The sequence below is a fragment of the Ostrea edulis genome, chromosome 7, assembly GCF_947568905.1.
Source record: "Ostrea edulis chromosome 7, xbOstEdul1.1, whole genome shotgun sequence".
NCBI lineage: Eukaryota > Metazoa > Mollusca > Bivalvia > Ostreida > Ostreidae > Ostrea > Ostrea edulis.
This window is the reverse complement of record NC_079170.1, coordinates 73,013,185-73,034,139: the sequence shown is the minus strand read 5'-3', so window position 1 is coordinate 73,034,139 and position 20,955 is coordinate 73,013,185. Positions and strand designations below refer to the sequence as shown.

The following is a 20,955-nucleotide window of genomic DNA, read 5'->3' as shown; positions in this document are numbered from 1 at the left end:
CTTTCTAAATATCTATTTTAAGTTTCAATTTAGTATCAATAGCACTAAAGAATACATATCATTTAAGTGTTTTACACATTTACATAGTAAGTTTGGTCCCGCCCTGGGGTCAGAACCTCTACACCGGGGATCATGAAATTTACAATTTTGGTAAAAGCTTTCTTTTTCATCATTACTATATACTCACTTTCTCTGCTAGATGACCAGGAGTAAAGACGATTTTTAAAGAAATACATCAATTTTACAGTTTATATCCCAAGATTAAGGCCCCTTAAGGTGGGTGGGTTTTTTTCCAATTTCCGGTCTCCTTCATCTACTGATGCTATATGTACATACCAAATTTGGTCAAGATTGGCCCAGTGTATCTGGGAAGATGTTGTTAACGGACGACACACGAATCAGATAAATAACAAGAGTTATAGATAATGATTTTGAATAAATGAATATTAAGCTTCAAACTTTAATGTTTTACCTTTTGCTTTAGATTTCCGTGTATACCACGTATATAAATCCATGGTCCCTGCCGCCCACCCCGATAGCACAGAAAGTACTGCCGACAACATAATACAGTCCAGCACAGAAAGTACTGCTGACAACACAATACAGTCCATCACAGAAAGTACTACTGACAACATAATACAGTCCGTCACAGAAAGTACTGCTGACAACACAATACAGTCCGTCACAGAAAGTACTGCTGACAACATAATACAGTCCAGCACAGAAAGAACTGCTGATAACACAATACAGTCCAGCACAGAAAGAACTGCTGATAACACAATACAGTCCGTCACAGAAAGTACTGCTGACAACATAATACAGTCCATCACAGAAAGTACTACTGACAACACAATACAGTTCGGCACAGAAAGTACTGCTGACAACATAATACAGTCCTGCACAGAAAGTACTGCTGACAGCATAATACAGTCCGTCACAGAAAGTACTGCTGACAACATAATAGAGTCCATCACAGAAAGTACTACTGACAATACAGTCCGGCACAGAAAGTTGTGCTGACAACATAATACAGTATGGCACAGAAAGTACTGCTGACAATACAGTCCGGCACAGAAAGTAGTGCTGACAACATAATTCAGTCCGGCACAGAAAGTACTGTTGACAACATAATACAGTCCCGTCACAGAAAGTACTGCTGACAACACAATATAGTCCATCACAGAAAGTACTGCTGACAACATAATACAGTCCGTCACAGAAAGTACTGCTGACAACATAATACAGTCCTGCACAGAAAGTACTGCTGACAACACAATACAGTCCGGCACAGAAATTACTGCTGACAACATAATACAGTCCGTCACAGAAATTACTGCTGACAACACAATACAGTCCGGCACAGAAAGTATTGCTGACAACATAATACAGTCCGGCACAGAAATTACTGCTGACAACATAATACAGTCTGGCACAGAAAGTACTGCTGACAATATAATACAGTCCGGCACGAGGCGAGCTCAGAAAGTACTGCTGACAGGGTTACTAATAACAAACAAATCATTTCTTATTTTATCATTTTATTGTTTGACTAACGTCCCGTATAATAAAATATTTGACTTGCAATCTCTCTCTCCCTTTTCCTCCATACCATTTATGACAAAAGTAATATAGTGTCGATGATTCACATGATAAAATTAACAGATCCAAACCTCAGGGGCTTTAAAACATTGTGTAAATAAACACTGCATCCTCTCAATTGTAGTAGACTCTGAACTAATTAGTAAAATGTTTTACTCCTACATCATTTAAGTTTCATTCTTAAATCTAAAATCTTAGTTCAGAGTCTGAAGTGATTTATACTCTATGAAATGATGGACTTAAGCCTCTTCAGAGTATACTAAAATAGTTGTACACGACTCCATCACAACGTTTAATCCTTGCCATTCACTATTAAGTACATGTAGTTACTGATGTGTGATAGGAACTCGCCCCAGGAAGAAATGGAGTACATCCTTATACAACCATACACACCTATAGCACTGATCATTGCACATTTTGTCACCAACAGCGGACTAATTCTTAAAAACCAGGACAAAATAACTACATCACATAGAATTCTAAGATTCAAATCATTCTACGAAAACTGATTGACAATATATCACTTACGACAAGGTGTCGATTTCAAGCAGGAAAAGACCCGACTTCTATCGGCCTTTTAATCTGAGTAACAGACAACCTGACTTGGATTATTTTCTGTTGACTATAGCGAGTCTATGGAGCTCTAAAAAGTCAAATGGTTACTTCAAAAAAAAAAAAACCAAAAAAAAAAACCCAAGAAATTTAAGTTTACGTACAATGTACGTCAACAATAATACGGAATAAATTACAGATATATATATACATAAATTAAAAACCAAAAGAAAAAATTATAAACATAATGCAGCATCAATTTGCAGATTCCATGAAAGTCTTTGGTGTAATGCCCCATATGACCATAACTGACCAAAGAGTTAACAAGTGAGAGCAGGCCGAGACCAATCTACACTTACACACCACATACAAGTCAAGACTAAATGTGTGTGAAGCTTTACACCGAGAGCCTAGCTACACACTGAATTTAGAGGATTTAATTTTTACACAGTGTGGATGAGGTCGGGGAGAAACAGGTCTTAGTAAACTTGTCTGACCAATTCAATACTCTAATACCTCTGCAGCAAAATTCTTCATTCAATCTCCATTCTCAGTTAAGTAGACCTCTAGTCCCCTAAATTGAAGTAACATTAAATGTGATTGGCAAATCTGCTCTCACTCACATCAATCTTAAAGAAGAAAAAACATTTTTTTTCGGCAAAACATTAACAACTATTGGATTTTATTGAGAAAGGAACAGAGTATGTTTCACTAGCTCTGCCACTGATCATCTGTAATTGCTAGCAGACTACAATGTAAAAGAATGAGTTCTGAGATCATTATATACTGCATCACATGACACTTACTGCAGCTTCACAGAACACAAACAAATATTTACAGAACATAAAATTGCTTCATTGTGACATAACAACAAAATATGACAGCTTCATCGAGAAGATCTTGATTCTATTTTTTGTAAAAAAAATATATACTGATGTACTTGAAGTGAAAATGACATTTTCCGTGACAAAAAATTCAAAATGGTGTAGTTTTCATTCTCTGTACATAGCTTTCACAGTAACAATGATGGGCGTAAGTATCAAGAATACGAAAAGATTTCCACTTAATGAAATCAATTCACACCTATTCAACATGAATTCCACATATATGGCTTTTAAGTACGAATTGGCAATAAGACAGTTGGTACTGAATCATGTGCAGAGTAAGGGGTGGCAGAATCGATGACGACGGCGAATTCAACACTACAGAGTGGGCCTGATAGAAATGATGATGATGGACTGTCAGGCTATTCAGTCCTCTTCCATGGGTGTTTCTTCCTCAGTGGGTGGATCACAAGGGTGTGTGCTTTCAGTACAGCTGTCCATGTTTTCCGTGGGTTCCACTTTCTCGGCCCCGATGTCCACGCTCATGCGTTCCTCCTCGCTGTGCTGCGGACTGGGCGGCACCTCTGTGGATTCAACAGGTGGCTGATTTAACTGCGTAGACACACCTTCCTGATTTTGTGACTCAGTGGTCTCCTGTGATGTAGAGTCCTGAGGACTCTCTAAGAGTTTTTCTGCAGGTAAACTTTGGTCCTGTTGAACATTTGATGCTTTGTCTGTAATGCTGTCCTGAGGTAAACTACTATCACTTGATTTAGACTCAGAGTTTTGCGATGATTCAGGAGAGGATTGTTCATCGAGATCTTTCTGTTCCTGTGTGGAATACGCCTCAGATTCTTTGTCACCAGGTGTCTCTGCTTCTGAGCTATTCTCTGACCCTTGGTTTACCCTCGAGTCCTCTGCTTTCAGAACCTCTGCTGATTGTTCAACAACATTATCTGAGGATTCTTTTGTGTCGTCCGTGCTGACCGCAGTGCTGTCTGCAGTGTCTGTTTGTTTGTCACCATCATTAGGTGCTGGTCGTTCTGTGGGTGAATCCTCCTCTTCAGTTTCATCTGCTGATGTATACAGAATCAATTTAAAGCTTGTTTTATAAATGGGCAGCAAAATGTACTGTCAAAAACAGTCATACATGAGTAGTTTTAAAGTAACCCCACCCTCATAGATCAATGTCATAGGTTTTTGCAAAATCTTAAATTGAACTATCTGCATAATGGAAAATATATCTATAGTAGGAATTTTATTCAATGGCTATGATAAAAAATAAAGCAAACTATTTGATACTGAAAAAGTTTATAGTTTCTTTAAATAATCAATTATATGTTGTCAAGGGAAATAACTTTTATGGCAACAATTATTTTTATTGTAAGTCAATTATACAATGATTTCCAAAATATCCACAATCAATTTATCTGGGGTGCAACAACACCTCCTTGTATTGTTATGCCCTGAAGTCAATAAGATACATCGATGCAGTAATGATTTTTAAAAATACTTTCCAGAAGCATATCATAGCCCATATTGGTTTTTATAATTAGAGTATTTCTACTAAAAGAATGATCAGATATCGTTAAAAATTTAAGAGGTCAAAAAATATGGTTTTGAAAATTAAGTAGAAAATGTTAATCTTAATTCTGCTTTTATCCTTTTAGATAGAAGTTATTTAACACTATCAGAATCAATTTGATTAATTGAAAATGAAATAATAGAAACTTTGTTTTCCTTCCTTAAAATCAAAAGATAACTGTAAAAAAGCAATCAATGTAAAATATCTTGATATATCATGATGTATGGCAATATTTTTCTGAAATATTGTGATACTCTTCCTCATATTAACCAGACAAGAATATTAATTCTGCTGCTTAACGAAAATGTGCGATCATACAAACTTCTGTTTATATATGTCCGACATCTCTAAAAAGATGGCAAATATATACATTTTCTATAATAATTAAATCAAACTATATATCAAGAAGAACATTAATACCATTTTTCCATTTCATACTCATATAAAAGTACAAGTATGGAGAACATTAAAACGATCATTTCTTATGGTAGACACAATATATTTTTCCTTGCATGGATGCAGACTTTGTAACTGGTAATTTCAGGTTAGAAAGTGTGAATTCATTTTCTGTTAAACTTACTGGAGAGCTTAGGCTTTTTAACAGGTGAAACATCATCACTGGCTGCTTCTTCACTTTCTGTCAATTCCTCCCTGGGGGGTAGGTCTTCTCCCTCGGACTGATTATCACAGGGTGCCTTTTCGGAGGTAAGGTTAGGTTCCCTGGGGGTGGGGCTTGTTTCAGATGAGGAGGTTGCATGACCTGGTGTTGCTTGACTAGGTCCCATCCCTGCCCAACTGTCTGTAGTCCAGTTGGTCTGTTGCTGGGTTGGGAATCCGGAATACTGCACTGGTGTGAGGTTAGTGGTGGTGGTGGGAGAATCTGCCTCATTTCCATTGACAGGCGAACTGTCCAGACCGTTCACCATGGTGGCCCTCGACTCAGATACTATCTTACTGGAAAACAACAATTAGACACGATTATCTTACTGGAAAACAACAGAGGCATTTAAAACAATTCTATAAAATCAATGTTTTTAAGTTAAATTGGCTTGTAATATTGTTTTGGGTTACAAACTGTACTGGTTAGCGACTAAAATGAAAGTTTACATGCAGATTGTCAGTCTACAAACTATACTGGTTAATGTTTACATGCAGATTGTCAGTCTACAAACTGTACTGGTTAGTGTTTACATACAGATTGTCAGTCTACAAACTATACTGGTTAATGTTTACATGCAGATTGTCAGTCTACAAACTATACTGGTTAATGTTTACATGCAGATTGTCAGTCTACAAACTATACTGGTTAATGTTTACATACAGATTGTCAGTCTACAAACTATACTGGTTAGTGTTTACATACAGATTGTCAATCTACAAACTATACTGGTTAAAGTTTACATACAGATTGTCAGTCTACAAACTACTGGTTAAAGTTTACATACAGATTGTCAATCTACAAACTACTGGTTAACGTTTACATGCAGATTGTCAGTCTACAAACTGTATCGGTTCATGTTTACATGCAGATTGTCAGTCTACAAACTACTGGTTAACGTTTACATGCAGATTGTCAGTCTACAAACTGTATCGGTTAATGTTTACATGCAGATTGTCAGTCTACAAACTACTGGTTAGTGTTTACATGCAGATTGTCAGTCTACAAACTGTACTGGTTAGTGTTTACATGCAGATTGTCAGTCTACAAACTGTACTGGTTAGTGTTTACATGCAGATTGTCAGTCTACAAACTGTACTGGTTAATGTTTACATACAGATTGTCAGTCTACAAACTGTACTGGTTAGTGTTTACATACAGATTGTCAGTCTACAAACTATACTGGTTAGTGTTTACATACAGATTGTCAGTCTACAAACTATACTGGTTAGTGTTTACATACAGATTGTCAGTCTACAAACTGTACTGGTTAGTGTTTACATGCAGATTGTCAGTCTACAAACTACTGGTTAATGTTTACATGCAGATTGTCAGTCTACAAACTATACTGGTTAGTATTTACATGCAGATTGTCTTCACACTTAAAATAAACATGCTAAAATAAGAAGAGACTTACTTTCCATAGGGATCAACAGTACTGATCACAAGCACATTCTGCAAAAACAATCGATATAATTCACTGTACAGTAACAGTAGCTATATCACAATGAGTAAAACAATCGATATAATTCACTGTACAATAACAGTAGCTATCTCACAACGATAATCTCACAAAGAGTAAAATCATACATCAAATGGTAAACATGACAAGAGGCCCATACATATAATGCTCACCTGAAACACCTTGGCTATACAGGGATAAAGACTCATAAGTTTATAACACTTAGAGTGCACGTAAATTATGGGAATTTATGACCTATTCTTGTTCCATTCATGGAATGAAGATAATTAAAAGTACATGGCATCAGGACCCAGAAGCACAAAAGTTTGTTAATTTTAACTGACAGTTAACACTAAATAGGTATAAGAGTTAGTGGCAGGTTAAATGTCAGTTAAAGTTAACTAACCATCAAGCAACTGGGTCCAGGCCACTTCCATATTAATCAACCTAAAATGTCTCCTTTGTGATTTTTGAAATGAAAATTTGACAAATCCTTTCTCTAATACAATGTGCTGGGAAATCTTTAGTTTCTCTTACTAATCCTCATCCTGAGTAGGCAAATTTATTCAGTACATTAAAGTAATGATAAATGATAAAGACTATACAGTACACCCACAATAAAATGTTAATGAGTACATGATCTTTGCAAGGTAGGCAATATCCCCTTGTAATGAGTGTCTACAAGTCCAAAAGTGACCTTGACCTTTGGATCCCAGTTCTTGAAAAGATTTTTCAAACATATCAAATCATTGAGAGTTGTTCCCCAATCCTTGGGTTTATGGTGTGAGCAGAATTAAATTACTGTTACAGGAGGATACTTTTGGGTTTACGATGTGAACAGACTTGAATCACCACCACAGGAGGATACTTTTGGGTTTATGGTGTGAACAGAATTAAATTACTGTTACAGGAGGATACTTTTGGGTTTATGGTGTGAGCAGAATTAAATCACCACCACAGGAGGATACTTTTGGGTTTATGGTGTGAACAGACTTGAATCGCCACCACAGGAGGATACTTTCCTATAAACTCCTGTTGTACGGAGAAGAAGTCTTATATCTAAAATTTCTGATTAAAAATTCATGATTGAAATATCGCCACAGCGGTTAAAACAACACAAAACTGCAAATCATCCAGACCCAATGGTTATATAAACCTGAATCTACAATACAGGAGTATATATTTGCATATCAATGAAGTACATTGCACCCCAATTTGATTAAAATCAGATCTTTGATCCGCTCCATTATTGTTATATATCGCAACACAAAGCAACATAACAATAACAGAGCGGATCAAAGATCAGATTTTAATCAGATTGATTGCATCCTAAACCCAGGGGTTGGGGTGTGAAGAAACTTGACTCTTTATTACAGAAATATTCATATTGATTTGAGACGATCCATACCTCTATAGTCCTATATATCTTATATACACACTGAAGCTTTCACATACCTCTATAGTCCTATATATCTTATATACACACTGAAGCTTTCACATAGCATTCAGCTTTTATACACACTGAAGCTTTCACATAGCATTCAGCTTTTATACACACTGAAGCTTTCACATAGCATTCAGCTTATATACACACTGAAGCTTTCACATAGCATTCAGCTTATATACACACTGAAGCTTTCACATAGCATACCTCTATAGTCCTATATATCTTATATACACACTGAAGCTTTCACATACCTCTATAGTCCTATATATCTTATATACACACTGAAGCTTTCACATAGCATTCAGCTTTTCTTATTCAGAGGTTATTAAGTAGTAGACTTTTTAGTTTTATCAACTTTTCCCTTCTTATATCTCCCCTTGAAAAAACCCCCCACAACCCATCGTTTGAATAAGAATGAATCAATCCCCTTTACTGAAGTATACATTGTGTCAAGTTTGGTTGAAATTGGTGTGGTGGTTCTGGAGAAGAAGTCGAAAATATGGAAGAGTCAACAGAGCAAACAAGCGATGATCATGTTACTTGAGCTCATAATTTCAGATGAACTAATTAAGGGTAGATATAATTACACTATTCTGTTTATTGGTACACTGTTTGTCAGTAATAAACCACAGAAGATATCATCTAAATCCCTGTTTGTATGCGATGACTATAATGAAAGAAGTAGGTACAGTTTCTAAAGTCATTTGGCCCAAAATATTGATGATTTCACTTGGAGCTCAAACCCTAACATTCAAATAAGGAATGGATTAGCAAACCAAAAATCCGCTCAGTTTGATCATCAAAATGGTTTGTGTCATGACGAAATCTAGAAGTTGGCATAAAATTGCAAAAATGCCATTTTCAATGAAAATATCCACAATTTCAGGTGGTTTTCCTTTCAGAAAACATACAGCGCATGCGTCGAGCAAATTCATATTGAGGTATGTTTTTCATCTTAAAATAATACACAATATATATCATTTTCATTTTGCTCGACAAATGCGCACATATTTTCCTGAGCAATAATTTGTATGACATTTGACAGTTTTAAGGCTTATTTTGAAAAAAAAGGCAGGAAATGTCTTATTCATGATGTCATAATACTATCCAATTAGGAATATCATTCTCATTTTGTTGACATATTATACCTGGCATATATTTTACTTTCTTAAAACACTGATTAAGGTTAATTCCAGATACATTTTATAGAGAGAAAAAAATTGGGCCTTTTTATGTATACAATCGTACCTTGTTCTTTATCTCTTTCAATTTCACACAAGATTCTGAAGATCACTTTAAGCTAAATAATCAATGTCTCCATTCATGAATGGTTTAAGTTTGTACAAATTCTTAACCAGAGTTAATACTAATTCTATGTAATTTTGTAAATGAATAGAACATTATAGACAGTAGATTACTTCAGTTACATCATCCTGTCAAAGAATATCCACCATTTTCTAAATATTTCCAAAACTCAAATACATGTAAATTTCAATTCATACTTCTAAGCCCCTTGAGTGATGATAATATACTATACAGTCTAGATACACATCTTCCTTTCAAATCATTCATCATAAAAGGTGTTGTAGTCCTGGATCACATGGTGTACTGTACACCAGCAATATGTGCATGGATGTCACAAAACATTTCTCTCTCCAAATTCATTTAAGGTCTCATACAATTCAAGATATGATCCAGAATTAATTTTACATTGCACTAAATTTGAAAGTAAATGAGGTCTCAGTGACCTACATTTGGGGAGGGCATTCTGTGAAATGTCCTTGATCCGTTTACCTGATCAAGATCTAGGGGTCATGGTGGGTGTGACCGGTCGACAGGGGATGCTTACTCCTCCTAGGTACCTGATCCCACCTCTGGTATATATCCAGGGGTCCCTGTTTGCCCAACTCTCTATTTTACATTCCTTACAGGAGTTTTGAGATTACCAATGTTTGTTATCTTCACCTTTCTATTAGACAAAGCCTGGAAGACTGTTGACAGACAGACACCAATATCCTAAATCACATACTTTTCCAATGCCATGTAAAAATTCTTTCTTTGTGAGTTTGTACATACTTTTTCAATGCCACGGAGAAATTTGTCTGTGCGTTTGTAATGTTTCTTGGGGTCTGTCAAAAGTTCACACAATCGTTGTATTGTAAATGGAGCACTGTAAAAGAGAAAAAGATCAGAAATTATGTTGTTATTTCTCTTCACAACTACATGTACAGATGTGGAACCATAGTACATGTATATGAGAGATGTCTTGACGCTCAATGGGAAAAGACTTTTCTATTACCCCATATTACACTCAATAATTTTAATATGTAGACGTTTTGTTTGTTATCAGCTTTTGTAGTTTAGTTGTAGTTTTCTATGTAAATATTCTATCGTCCTGAGGAAGGGACAGGTCGTCCTAAAAAGTTGACAATTCACTGTTGTTCGTGTCGTTGGTCATTTTTAGTGCTTTTCACTTTCTTTTTTATCTGACCTCATATCTACTATTAGATCCGACACTTTGGATGATGAGTGTTGTTGGATTTTAGTGATATATATATATATAAAGCACTAAAATGACCAACGACACGAACAACGAGATTGTCTTATATATATATATACACACACACACAAATGTAGATAAGCAAATTTACAAACGTACTTTTGAACTTGTGAAACTTTCAACGTAAAGTTCAAGTCCAGTTAAATAATCGCAATCCTATAAGATTCATTCTCAATTAGAATTGATTAAGTCCGTGTAAAAGCCTGACTATATAACTATATACCTGAATAAATGATGTTAAAACTGAAAAAAAAACAAGAGGTACTGTGAGCAATGCTCACTAAGAATACCCCCTGCTTATCCCAATCTCCCAAAGGGTGTTGGTAATAGGTATAAACTACCTCTTTTCTGAGTGTAAAAAACAAATGGCATGACAAACCTTGGGTATTCTTGTTTGTAGGGAGAAATGGATTATCTAGGAACACAGCATCTCCATGCGATGAAAAAAGCCGTTAAAGAATTTAAATGGAAACCATATTGCTACTTTGATGTCCAGTGCGCGTGACCTTTGACCTTTTGACCCCAAAATCGATAGGGAACATCTTCATCCCATGTGTAGTCCATATGTATGATATGGTGACTGTAGGTGGAAAGGATAATGCTTTAGAGCCCGGAAACCATATTGCTACTTCAATGTCCAGTGCGCTTGACCTTTGACCTTTTGACCCCAAAATCGATAGGGAACATCTTCATCCCATGGGTAGTCCATATATATGATATGGTGATGGTAGGTGGAAAGGATAATGCTTTAGGGCCCGGAAACCATATTGCTACTTCAATGTCCAGTGCGCTTGACCTTTGACCTTTTGACCCCAAAATCGATAGGGAACATCTTCATCTCATGGGTAGTCCATATATATGATATGGTGACGGTAGGTGGAAAGGATAATGCTTTAGAGCCCGGAAACCATTGCGTCTACAGACGGACAGACAACCCGATTCCAGTATATCCCCCCCCCCCCCCACAACTTGTTGCGGGGGGGTATAAAAAGTCTGTTTATTGTCCCACCCTACTATTGTTTTAAACAGTTCATCATTTACACATTTCACATGTGACTGACTTCATTACTATCTAATTAAAATTATATACCCTTCAATCCAATCATGTATATCACTACACAAAGGGTCTAATTTTAGATAGATTAACTTAATTAGTGCCCTATGGACCCGATCTCATAGTGGATGTTAATAGAAAACACATCTAGACACCTCAGTAATGAATGTTACACCTTAGGCCAAAAAAAAAAAATATGTGTGTTTCCTGTTTCATGCCTGAAAAAAATAGGGTAGGTAGGTAGTTGGTTTTTTTTTTGGGGGGGGGGGGGTTAAAGTGTGAGTAGAAAAGAACGACCAATGTATGTTTGTATGTGTGCCTATGTTGCATCTGCCAAGTGGTTAAAGTGAAATAAAGGCAAATTATGAATAGAACATCAAACAATTCTCAAACATCAGGGTACAAAGACTACATCCAGGGACTTAACCAACAAAATAGAGCATTGACTAGGTGCACCGGTAGGGTTTATGTCCTCTGCTTTTCTAGAATTGCAATATTAAATTGGTGCATGAAGACAGATGCCAAGTGATGGCAAAAATACAATTTCCACTTCTGACAAGTTGTTGGGCAAATATAATTTCAAAACGCATTGTTCATAACTATCAACACCTTATTATTGAACAAATCAAACACATTCAAACAGACCAATTCAATTTAGTTTGCAAGATGTTAGCGCTTTTTACTGTTTCTTTGTTTAAAAGACTATGATACTTTGTTTTATTTACATCTTATCTTTAACGTCCGTAATTCTTCATGTTCTTATCCCTTTTCTTTATTTCTGGCGTAGGATACATAAGGATGTTTTGATAAACGTTGCTTTTTCTGCATTTGTTTGGACCGCCATTTTGTTCAACTTTAAAACAATGCGTTCATGTAAATTTCTATCAATAACTCGTTCCGGTTCGTATTCAACATTCGTATTAAAAAAATACACAATACACAACACAATAAAAAAAAATTCCACCCAAAAACAACAAAACTATAGACACAAAACGCACACGATACCCAACATTTACACACTTTTCTCACCAACGATAAACACCGAGAACAATTTAAGCGCAATCCACATAAAAAAATATATAATGATGCACGAAGATTTCATTTATAACGCTAAATGATGGCACTAAAATCACGTGCGCATCAAGGGATTTTAGAATATTCACTGAGGTAAATGCCGTGCACGAATCGGCCGATAACACAGGACAGTTTGATTGGTGTATGTATGGACGAGATTTACGAACACCCAAGCTGCATGATTTTTTTAATTGAACACCTTTAGTCACCTATGTCCAAGCAGTTACCCAAGCGGTTTAAACATTGCTACGATAAATCTTATCTTTCATGTTTGGTACCAAAGCTGTCCGTAAATAGAGTTTTAATAGCGAAGGTAATCACACTATGCTGAACACTCAGGTGGTTGAGAAATTATTTCTTCGATTATCAAAATATGAAAAATGAAGTAAATTTCATAGAGTACAATGTCTAAATAAACATTATTTAATTGTTTATCACTGGCTTCGATACAGGGTATTCACCTGTATTGATGTCGCTAGATCTATCGAAGCGTGATCAGTCAAGCGTCTCTAATCCCCAAACAGACCAGGAAATTTATGTGGTGACTGCCTCAGGCAGTCAAGGTGTGAATGGCTTATTATTTTGAGAATCATTATTGAATAATTAGGGGTTTATTACGTTCTTGTCGGAATTTTTACAACGTAATATCGAGTCCCAGCATCTTAGGACAACGTAATAACGAGGTCTATTTTATATAGGGTTGTTAACAAATGGTTTTGTGCTTTGAAATTCCAACGTAATATGCGGACTAACGTATTAAAGGGGGAACATAATAATGGGGTTCCACTGTAACTTGAAGATTGGATGCAGATGCGGCAAGTAAGTGCGCCGCCATGTTTGGCGATATATTAAATGAGGAACGGTTTTCCGGAATGAGATCCGAGTTTTTATTCCGGAATTTCCGATTTTTGCCGAAAAAAATGATAGGGTCGGCAAATCAGCTTTAAAAAAATAGGGTCGGTCGGGAAACCGGAAACACACATATTTTTTTTTTGGCCTTACCAGGTAACCCTACCTGGGATTTAATGGGTCTGTTCAATGATTGACCATAACTATCGATTAAACTTATCAAATTTTGAAGTGAAAAAACATTTATGAGATGCAACACAAATTTTCCACTGCAACAATTGAAAATAAATAAACAAATATATAAAAATATCCATCTTCTGATAAAATAAAATTTTTAATTTAATAAATTATCTTCAGAAAACAAAATCATAAACTTTATATGGATAAAAAGTGGAGGATATGTACAACAATATTTTGAAATTGAAAACTTTCAAATTTTCTTTATTTAGTCAAAAAATGCAGTTTTAGTAGAAAGCCAGAGCTGCCAACATTATGAAATGGAAAATAGTAAGGCGGAGGTCAGGGGGCCTAGGCGGCCCCCTGCCGCTGGAGATCTTTTATGAATAAATATGTAACCTGAGCAATCTTAGGCATACTTCAAATCCAAATTTAATGAATTTTGACATACTAATTGTTATGCATTTTACAACTGCAGAAGGTCAAATACATCTTTTATTGATTTTACTTTCTAAAACTTGTGTAAAAAATATTGTTACATTAGTATATTATATAATTTTACAGTTTCTGTGTCAGTTATTCTGGCAAGTGTTTTAATGTCATTTTCCCCACCGTGAGATGCTGAAGTTTGTCAAACAGATTGTACACTTACCATACAAACTCCCCCTTTCTGACTTTGAAACAAATAGACGTTTACAGAGTACTTGCATATTTTTCTTTGAATTTCTGGCTCTTCTTTGGGGGATTATTGTTGTTATTTCCATCAATACATGCCTTACGTTTAGTAGCAGCTGCCATATTGTTTATTTCAAAGCATTAAAATGATCGAGATTCTGTATATATATATAGACTATGCAAACAAACGTAGTAACGACTATGGCTTGTTTATTATAAAAGTAAAAACCAATGACGGACAGCTCTAAAACTTTTGAAATGTCAAATAGGCAAAAATCGGAAGATATATATTGAAATCGTAAGGCGTATTTTTGGTCCAAAAATCGTAAGCCTTATGCCAAAATCGTGAGGGTTGGCAGCTCTGGAAAGCTATCTGAAAAAAATTAGAAAATCCTGCTGGACTCGAACCCGATTTTTTAAATGAATAGGCAGATATTGCTGATATTCATATTTTCATCCATGTTTTAAGGTATTCCATGTATAATGACCATATCTCATATCTAATAAATGGATGGTGGAATATTTGTAATCATGGTATCATTTTGAAGGGTTCATCAAATAAAAATAATCCACCATAGGAATTTTCAAAATTTTGTTTCCTGCTTGATTTATTTCACCTAGAATTTAACATTGAAGTATATGGGAAAAGCATGTTTTATTACAATATTTTAAAAACAAATTATATTTTCATACTAATCTCTTGGTAGAAAGTTACATACACTTTCTTTTTATCAAAATATGAGATAAAATCAATCATTGACCACACACATTTTTAGAAAATTAGATTTTTCTTAATTTTACAAAGGGCAGACAACTCTTCCAAAAAGTCTTAAGTGCAAAAAGGTCAGCTTCTAATCATTTACCAGTCATGTGAATTTCATCTGCTTCACTTTCATCATTATTTAACAATAAACTTTTATGTTGATCTAAATCCTTCAGAATTGTTCATTATCCTTTCATTATACATGGAATACCTTAAAAGGAAGTCAGCCATTATAACAATGTAGAGTACCTCCTTAAATCTATATAGTGTAAAAGATTCAATTGTGGACCTGTGGACTTCGAAATCTTTTCTTCAGAGTCACCCATAATGTGCTGCTCTGCACTATGAAAACCATTACTATCTTATTTTACCAAGTGATACTGCCATTAATTGTCACTTAAATGTCACTTGTCTGGTAGGAGAAGTCACAAACGACTGCATCAGTGGTAGACAATGCAACATTAACATTGACTTCTACATCCTCATGATTACTCACCCCGAGAACCTGTTAACGGAGTCCAGTATCCTCTTTCTCATTTCTGTGAACTTGGGGTTCTCCACATTTGGACATGGGGTCAGGTGATCAACAGGTAATTCCAGGTGAAATTTGGACATCACGTCTTCCAACTTATTGACAAACAGCGGTTTGACTCTGGGCCATGGAAACCTAAAACAGAGATAGATGCAATAGCCATAGCATGATACAATAAACTGTTTCAGCAGTCTATGCGAAAGTATTTTAGACCACACAGCACATTCGGTCCTGTGTAATCAATGAACACACCAGACCGAACCAAATTTTGTCAGACCGAAAAACCTAATGTAAAAAAGTGAAACACGTGAAAATGCAAAACCAAGGGAATCTTATTTATTATACTAGTAATACTATACCAGGGATCCCTCCCGTATAATACTTTAGACAGTCCATGCGGTTTTAATCACATTCATTTACGTATTTGGATTTGTGTGCTATTTTTTACTTATAACAAACATTTAAATGACTCCACATCAAAATAGTAAAGCTCAAAACCGGACACTGAGACATCGGACATTCCGGTCCGGTGTAAAAAATGATGTGTCGGACCTGAGGTACTGCACATCGGTCAGGTCCGACGGTCCGATGTCTTTCGCATGGACTGTTTCAGTGTTATGGGCTTAAGCACCATGTCATAACGCTACCATTCCTGTGGGAATCCGGGTTAGAATAGGTCCTCAGTACCTCTTTCTTGTCGTAAGAGGCGACTTAATGGGACATTCCTTCGGATGAGACCACAAAAACCGAGGTCCCGTGTCACAGCAGGTTTGGCACGATCCCCTGCTCAAAGACAGTAAGCGCCAAGCATAGACCTAAATTTTGCAGCCCTTCACTGGTAATGTCTCCATATGAGTGATAAATTCTCGAGATGGACATTAAAGAATATACAATCAACCGTAATGTTATTAGTGTCAAATACATTCTGCAGTGCAGATTTCGTTCTCATTACCATATGTAAACCACCAGATGTAACTTGTGCTATAGTCTATGTATATAATCACAAGATGTATCCGAGCAGTATGGGGCATAACAGTGAGTGCTGGCTCGTACTGTAAACTCTAATGACTAGAGAACGGAAAATAATCCGAGCTAAATCGGTGCAATTCGAGCAACAGCAGTGTCACCCAAGTGAACATTAATTGCTAGAACCAGTCGAAGCTGTAAGTAAATTTCCAGACATGAATTATGAAGGATCTGCTGAGAGATTCGGTGAAGGTGTCAGTCCAAATGTTCAGCCAAGCCGAATCTCAGCCGAGATTAGTGTACATCCAGTGATTTTTTAAAGCCCACTTTGGGTCCAAATTTCGGCCCTTTCCCCTTCTAAAAATTGCCAATTTTTTCCCAATTTAGCTTGCATTTTCCCCAATAATAGAATTATGAAAGGAAAACGTATTTGAAAAAAATAAACATTCGATGTGAATTATGTACATAAGGCTGGATAGAATAGTTGAAAGTTTTAGAAGGTTAAAGAAAATTAGATGCTAAATAAAGATAATAATATTATCATAATGTTTGATATGATTTTAAAACTTATTTACAATGAAATTGATTTTTCCCAATTTGACTGCCACAGGACCCTTGTAAAAAATGTAGAAAAATCACTGACATCATCATGTAGCTGCGCTCGCTCAAACTGTCAGCATATTGCAACAGTGTTCGAAATTGGCCATAGACCGAGTCTATGTCAAATGACACTGGTCTATGCCAACTGTAATTGAGATAGACCAAATTGTCTATGCCGATTTTCTAGGTTTAAAGAAATAGTGTTCTCCCAAAGGACCCTGGTCAGTCATCGTCTGAGGAAAGGAGGACATTGTTATGTAAATGATTGACTATTGTTTAACGTCCCTCTCGAGAATATTTCACTCATATGGAGACGTCACCACTCAGGCACTGCCGGAAATGGAAAGAAAATATGCTTTCAAAGTACATTAGAAGTAAATAACAATGTTTTAAATCTGTGTTATTTTTTTTTTCAATGTTGTGGACTTGTGGTCTATGCCATTACAATGAGGTCTATGTCATCTTGTTTTGAAATAGACCCATGGTCTATATCAAGTTTTAAACCAATTTCGATCACTGTTGCAAACACATTTTTAAAAAAAAATAAAGCACAATATAAATATAACTCTATATTTTGGAGACCGTCATCAATTCTGACACTATTAATATAATCTTTCGTGGTTGTCAGTTCATATTGGCCAATATATCGTTTATTGCTTACATTTAAATAATAAAAAAATACCCCAAAACATAACCGTCACACATGAGTGAACACACGTTTCTGAATTCCTTTGTTGATTGTTGCTACTATAGTAGAATGTTGCCAATCACTTCCGATCGATAATTTCACAGATCCATAGACAGAGAATTGTTTTACTCATAAAATGGTGAATTAACTGTAAAGTACCACTTACAGTGTTTCCCCGGTTTTCGCGATTCTCCTCAAATATTGTTCTAACACCGGAGAAATGTCCCCTTTCTTCTTTTCAAAGTCTGAAATGAAAAAAAAGAAAGTTAATTTGAATAGTTTTCACAAATCTTCCTGTAGTTGATTGATAAAAATTGTACTACTCACTGTTTAATGCGTCTAGTATTTCCTCCTGATTGTCCATGGTTAAATTTGAGTACACCACCATGGAGGTCAAACAATGGCGCTGGGGGAAATGACGTCAGGGACAGTCCATTTGAAAAAGAGGAGGGGGGTTAAGGTATTGTTTAAAATACATTTTCATATATATATCATATATCCAACTGCACGAATCATGTTGAATATGATAAATTTTATCTGGTGGTATTTCTTTTTTATTCAGAATTACGATCAGATACTGGATTTTGTCTTTTGCAAGAATATACCTTATTACCCCTTCGGATCATCACAGAAAATCCCATTGAAATCTCGTTGGCACCTGTGTTCCGGAAAAATGTAAATATGGCGCGACATCAAATGCAAGTTCAACACAGCTAAACTTTCGTCGTGAAAACAAAGTGAAAATACTTTTTCACAAGGTAAAAATTCCATTTGACATTTTTATACCAAAATATACACTTGATTTTTCTTTCTTCGCGGTGAACTGGGATGTCTTTTGCTCACTGTCACAGTGCCAAATGTTTTGTTGACATTCTGCAAGTGTCATTGCACCCACCCCCTTTTCTCTCCCGATCCAGGTTTTGGTTTTCTTTGTAGAGTGAATAGCTACACATTTTTTTTCTTCATTTTCTTACTGTCTTTTTATTTGGCTATTTAGCTGTTGTGTTAAATTCAGCGGTTTTACACCTGCACGAAACACCTGTTTAGTTTGGCATTGAAACTGTAAAATATATCAGGTTGGGAACACTTCCCCTATAGCGAGATATTCTCGCTAAAACGCGATTATCCCTCTTTAGCGAGAATAAATATATCCCGTACAACCGAGAAAAACACCCGTGATTCACATGAAAAGAAGAAAAAGTGCTAAAATGTCTGATACTTCTACAAATATATGAATCAAAACAAAAACACTCACAATGTGTATTGGATTTCAGACTGCTTTCCACTTATGCAGCAACTTTGATATGCAATTTCATGACTATGTTGTCAATTTCATAGAAACAATTCGCCTCATGTTGAGTGCGTGTCGCACTTATTCAGCGTTGCACGGGATTTGCCATTATTTTCAATAAAGACGCCAAAACACCTGTTTATGGTAATGTTTATTTCTCGCTAAAGAGGGATAATCGCATTTTAGCGAGAATATCTCGCTATAGGGGAAGTGTTCCCAACCTGTATATTGTGGTCCGTTTTATTTGTAATATGCCCCCTTTCATATTCTCCCTGACTTCCCCCAAACCGATATGCCATCTGACTGAATATTTGATCACCTTTATTTAATTTTAATATATAATACAGGTAAACTCGCCCCAAGACAATTTGGTCAATGATCTCAATATAAAATTTACTAAGTGTAACAGGAAGGGAGAAAATGCCCCCCCCCCCTCCCCCCCACCCCCACCCCCATCATCAAAGGCCCATAGCTTACATTTTTTTGCTTCAGATATTGTTAAGTTAACTTTTTGGCCTCTGCTTATTTGAATGTGGTAAGCTCTGACCAAATTGGAAGTCGGAAGGAGTCCAATTATTCCTTAATGCACTGGTTTGGTTTTCTCTCTACTTCTTTTATCCATGGAACATTTTTCCCAATGTCATGCAAATGATGCTATTTTTCACAATTGGAAGTGAAGACCTTAAAGAGACACAGCAAAATAACCTCGATTATTTCTTGGGGTAAGAAAACTCTGGCCTCAATCAAAAGAATGTTGGATTAGCGTTGCTGACCCACACTTGAAAGTTCTGCCAAGTTCGAAGGTAGAAAAATTAATTTTTGGAAAAGATTGAGGAACAACACAAAAAAATTCACCCTAAATTAAAACGGGGGTAAAAGTAATGGTAGATGTGTTGTTTTCTTAACATTATTAAATGTTTATTCAGTATATACATACATAAATACCAAGGATAACCCATGAATGCTTGAAAGCTTATTTCCAATGGGGTCCCTTGATACACGGATGTTTGTGCTAGGTGGTCATTTATGTGGGAGAGGAAACCAATGTACCTGGAGAAAACCCACATGTCCGAGCGGGTGACCACCATGCATACCCTCTCACTTACAACCACTGCTGATCGCTGGGATTGAACTCGGGTCACAGCGGCGAGAAGTGAAAGTGCTACCTCTTCGCTACCCGGACACCATTATTTTCTGTTTCTAAATTTATTCTGAAAATGTAAAAGTTCAAACATTGTCGAAAAAAGGACTCTTTTGCTGTTAATAATGTCATGCTATGTCTTTTGAAATGCTGAAAGTTTCATTGGAAAGTATTCTAGAAGAAACTGTGAAATTATGCGTTTTGCATTTCTAATGTGTGATTTAAATGTGAATACGAAATATCATCCTGGTTTCATTCATCTAAAAACACAACTTAAAAAACCTTTCCTATTTTGTGATCTTTGAATGTGGATTGGCAACGTGAATTATTTACATGTGATTGTGGACTGGTTTTAGCCTTGGGTTTCTGTGTGGCACGTTACTTTGACTGAATGCATTTTGCGTGTTGAAGTTGGTACTTACTTTATATCAAGAACATAATTTTAGAAATTACATACT

The 20,955-nt window shown here is 35.9% G+C and overlaps 1 protein-coding gene across 4 annotated transcripts; it reads right to left on the bottom strand.

Annotated features, from left to right (window-relative positions):
- Positions 1 to 1,521: 1,521 nt before the first annotated feature.
- LOC125657163 (serine/threonine-protein phosphatase 4 regulatory subunit 2-like) lies at positions 1,522 to 18,493 on the bottom strand. 4 transcript variants are annotated; one of them, XM_048887813.2, is made up of 7 exons: positions 18,393 to 18,493; positions 18,232 to 18,310; positions 15,776 to 15,946; positions 10,204 to 10,297; positions 6,636 to 6,673; positions 5,141 to 5,514; positions 1,522 to 4,051 (listed from the first exon to the last, which is right to left on the bottom strand). In XM_048887813.2, exons 1-7 carry the CDS (start codon positions 18,451 to 18,453, stop codon positions 3,402 to 3,404), a joined length of 1,467 nt encoding a protein of 488 aa, XP_048743770.1. In that variant the 5' UTR covers positions 18,454 to 18,493; the 3' UTR covers positions 1,522 to 3,401. The 4 variants fall into 4 exon arrangements, with proteins under 4 accessions (XP_048743770.1, XP_048743771.1, XP_048743772.1 ...); XM_048887814.2 differs by having other exon boundaries at positions 1,522 to 4,048; XM_048887815.2 differs by lacking the exons at positions 18,232 to 18,310; positions 18,393 to 18,493 and adding an exon at positions 16,459 to 18,228.
- Between the last annotated feature and the right edge of the window lie 2,462 nt (positions 18,494 to 20,955).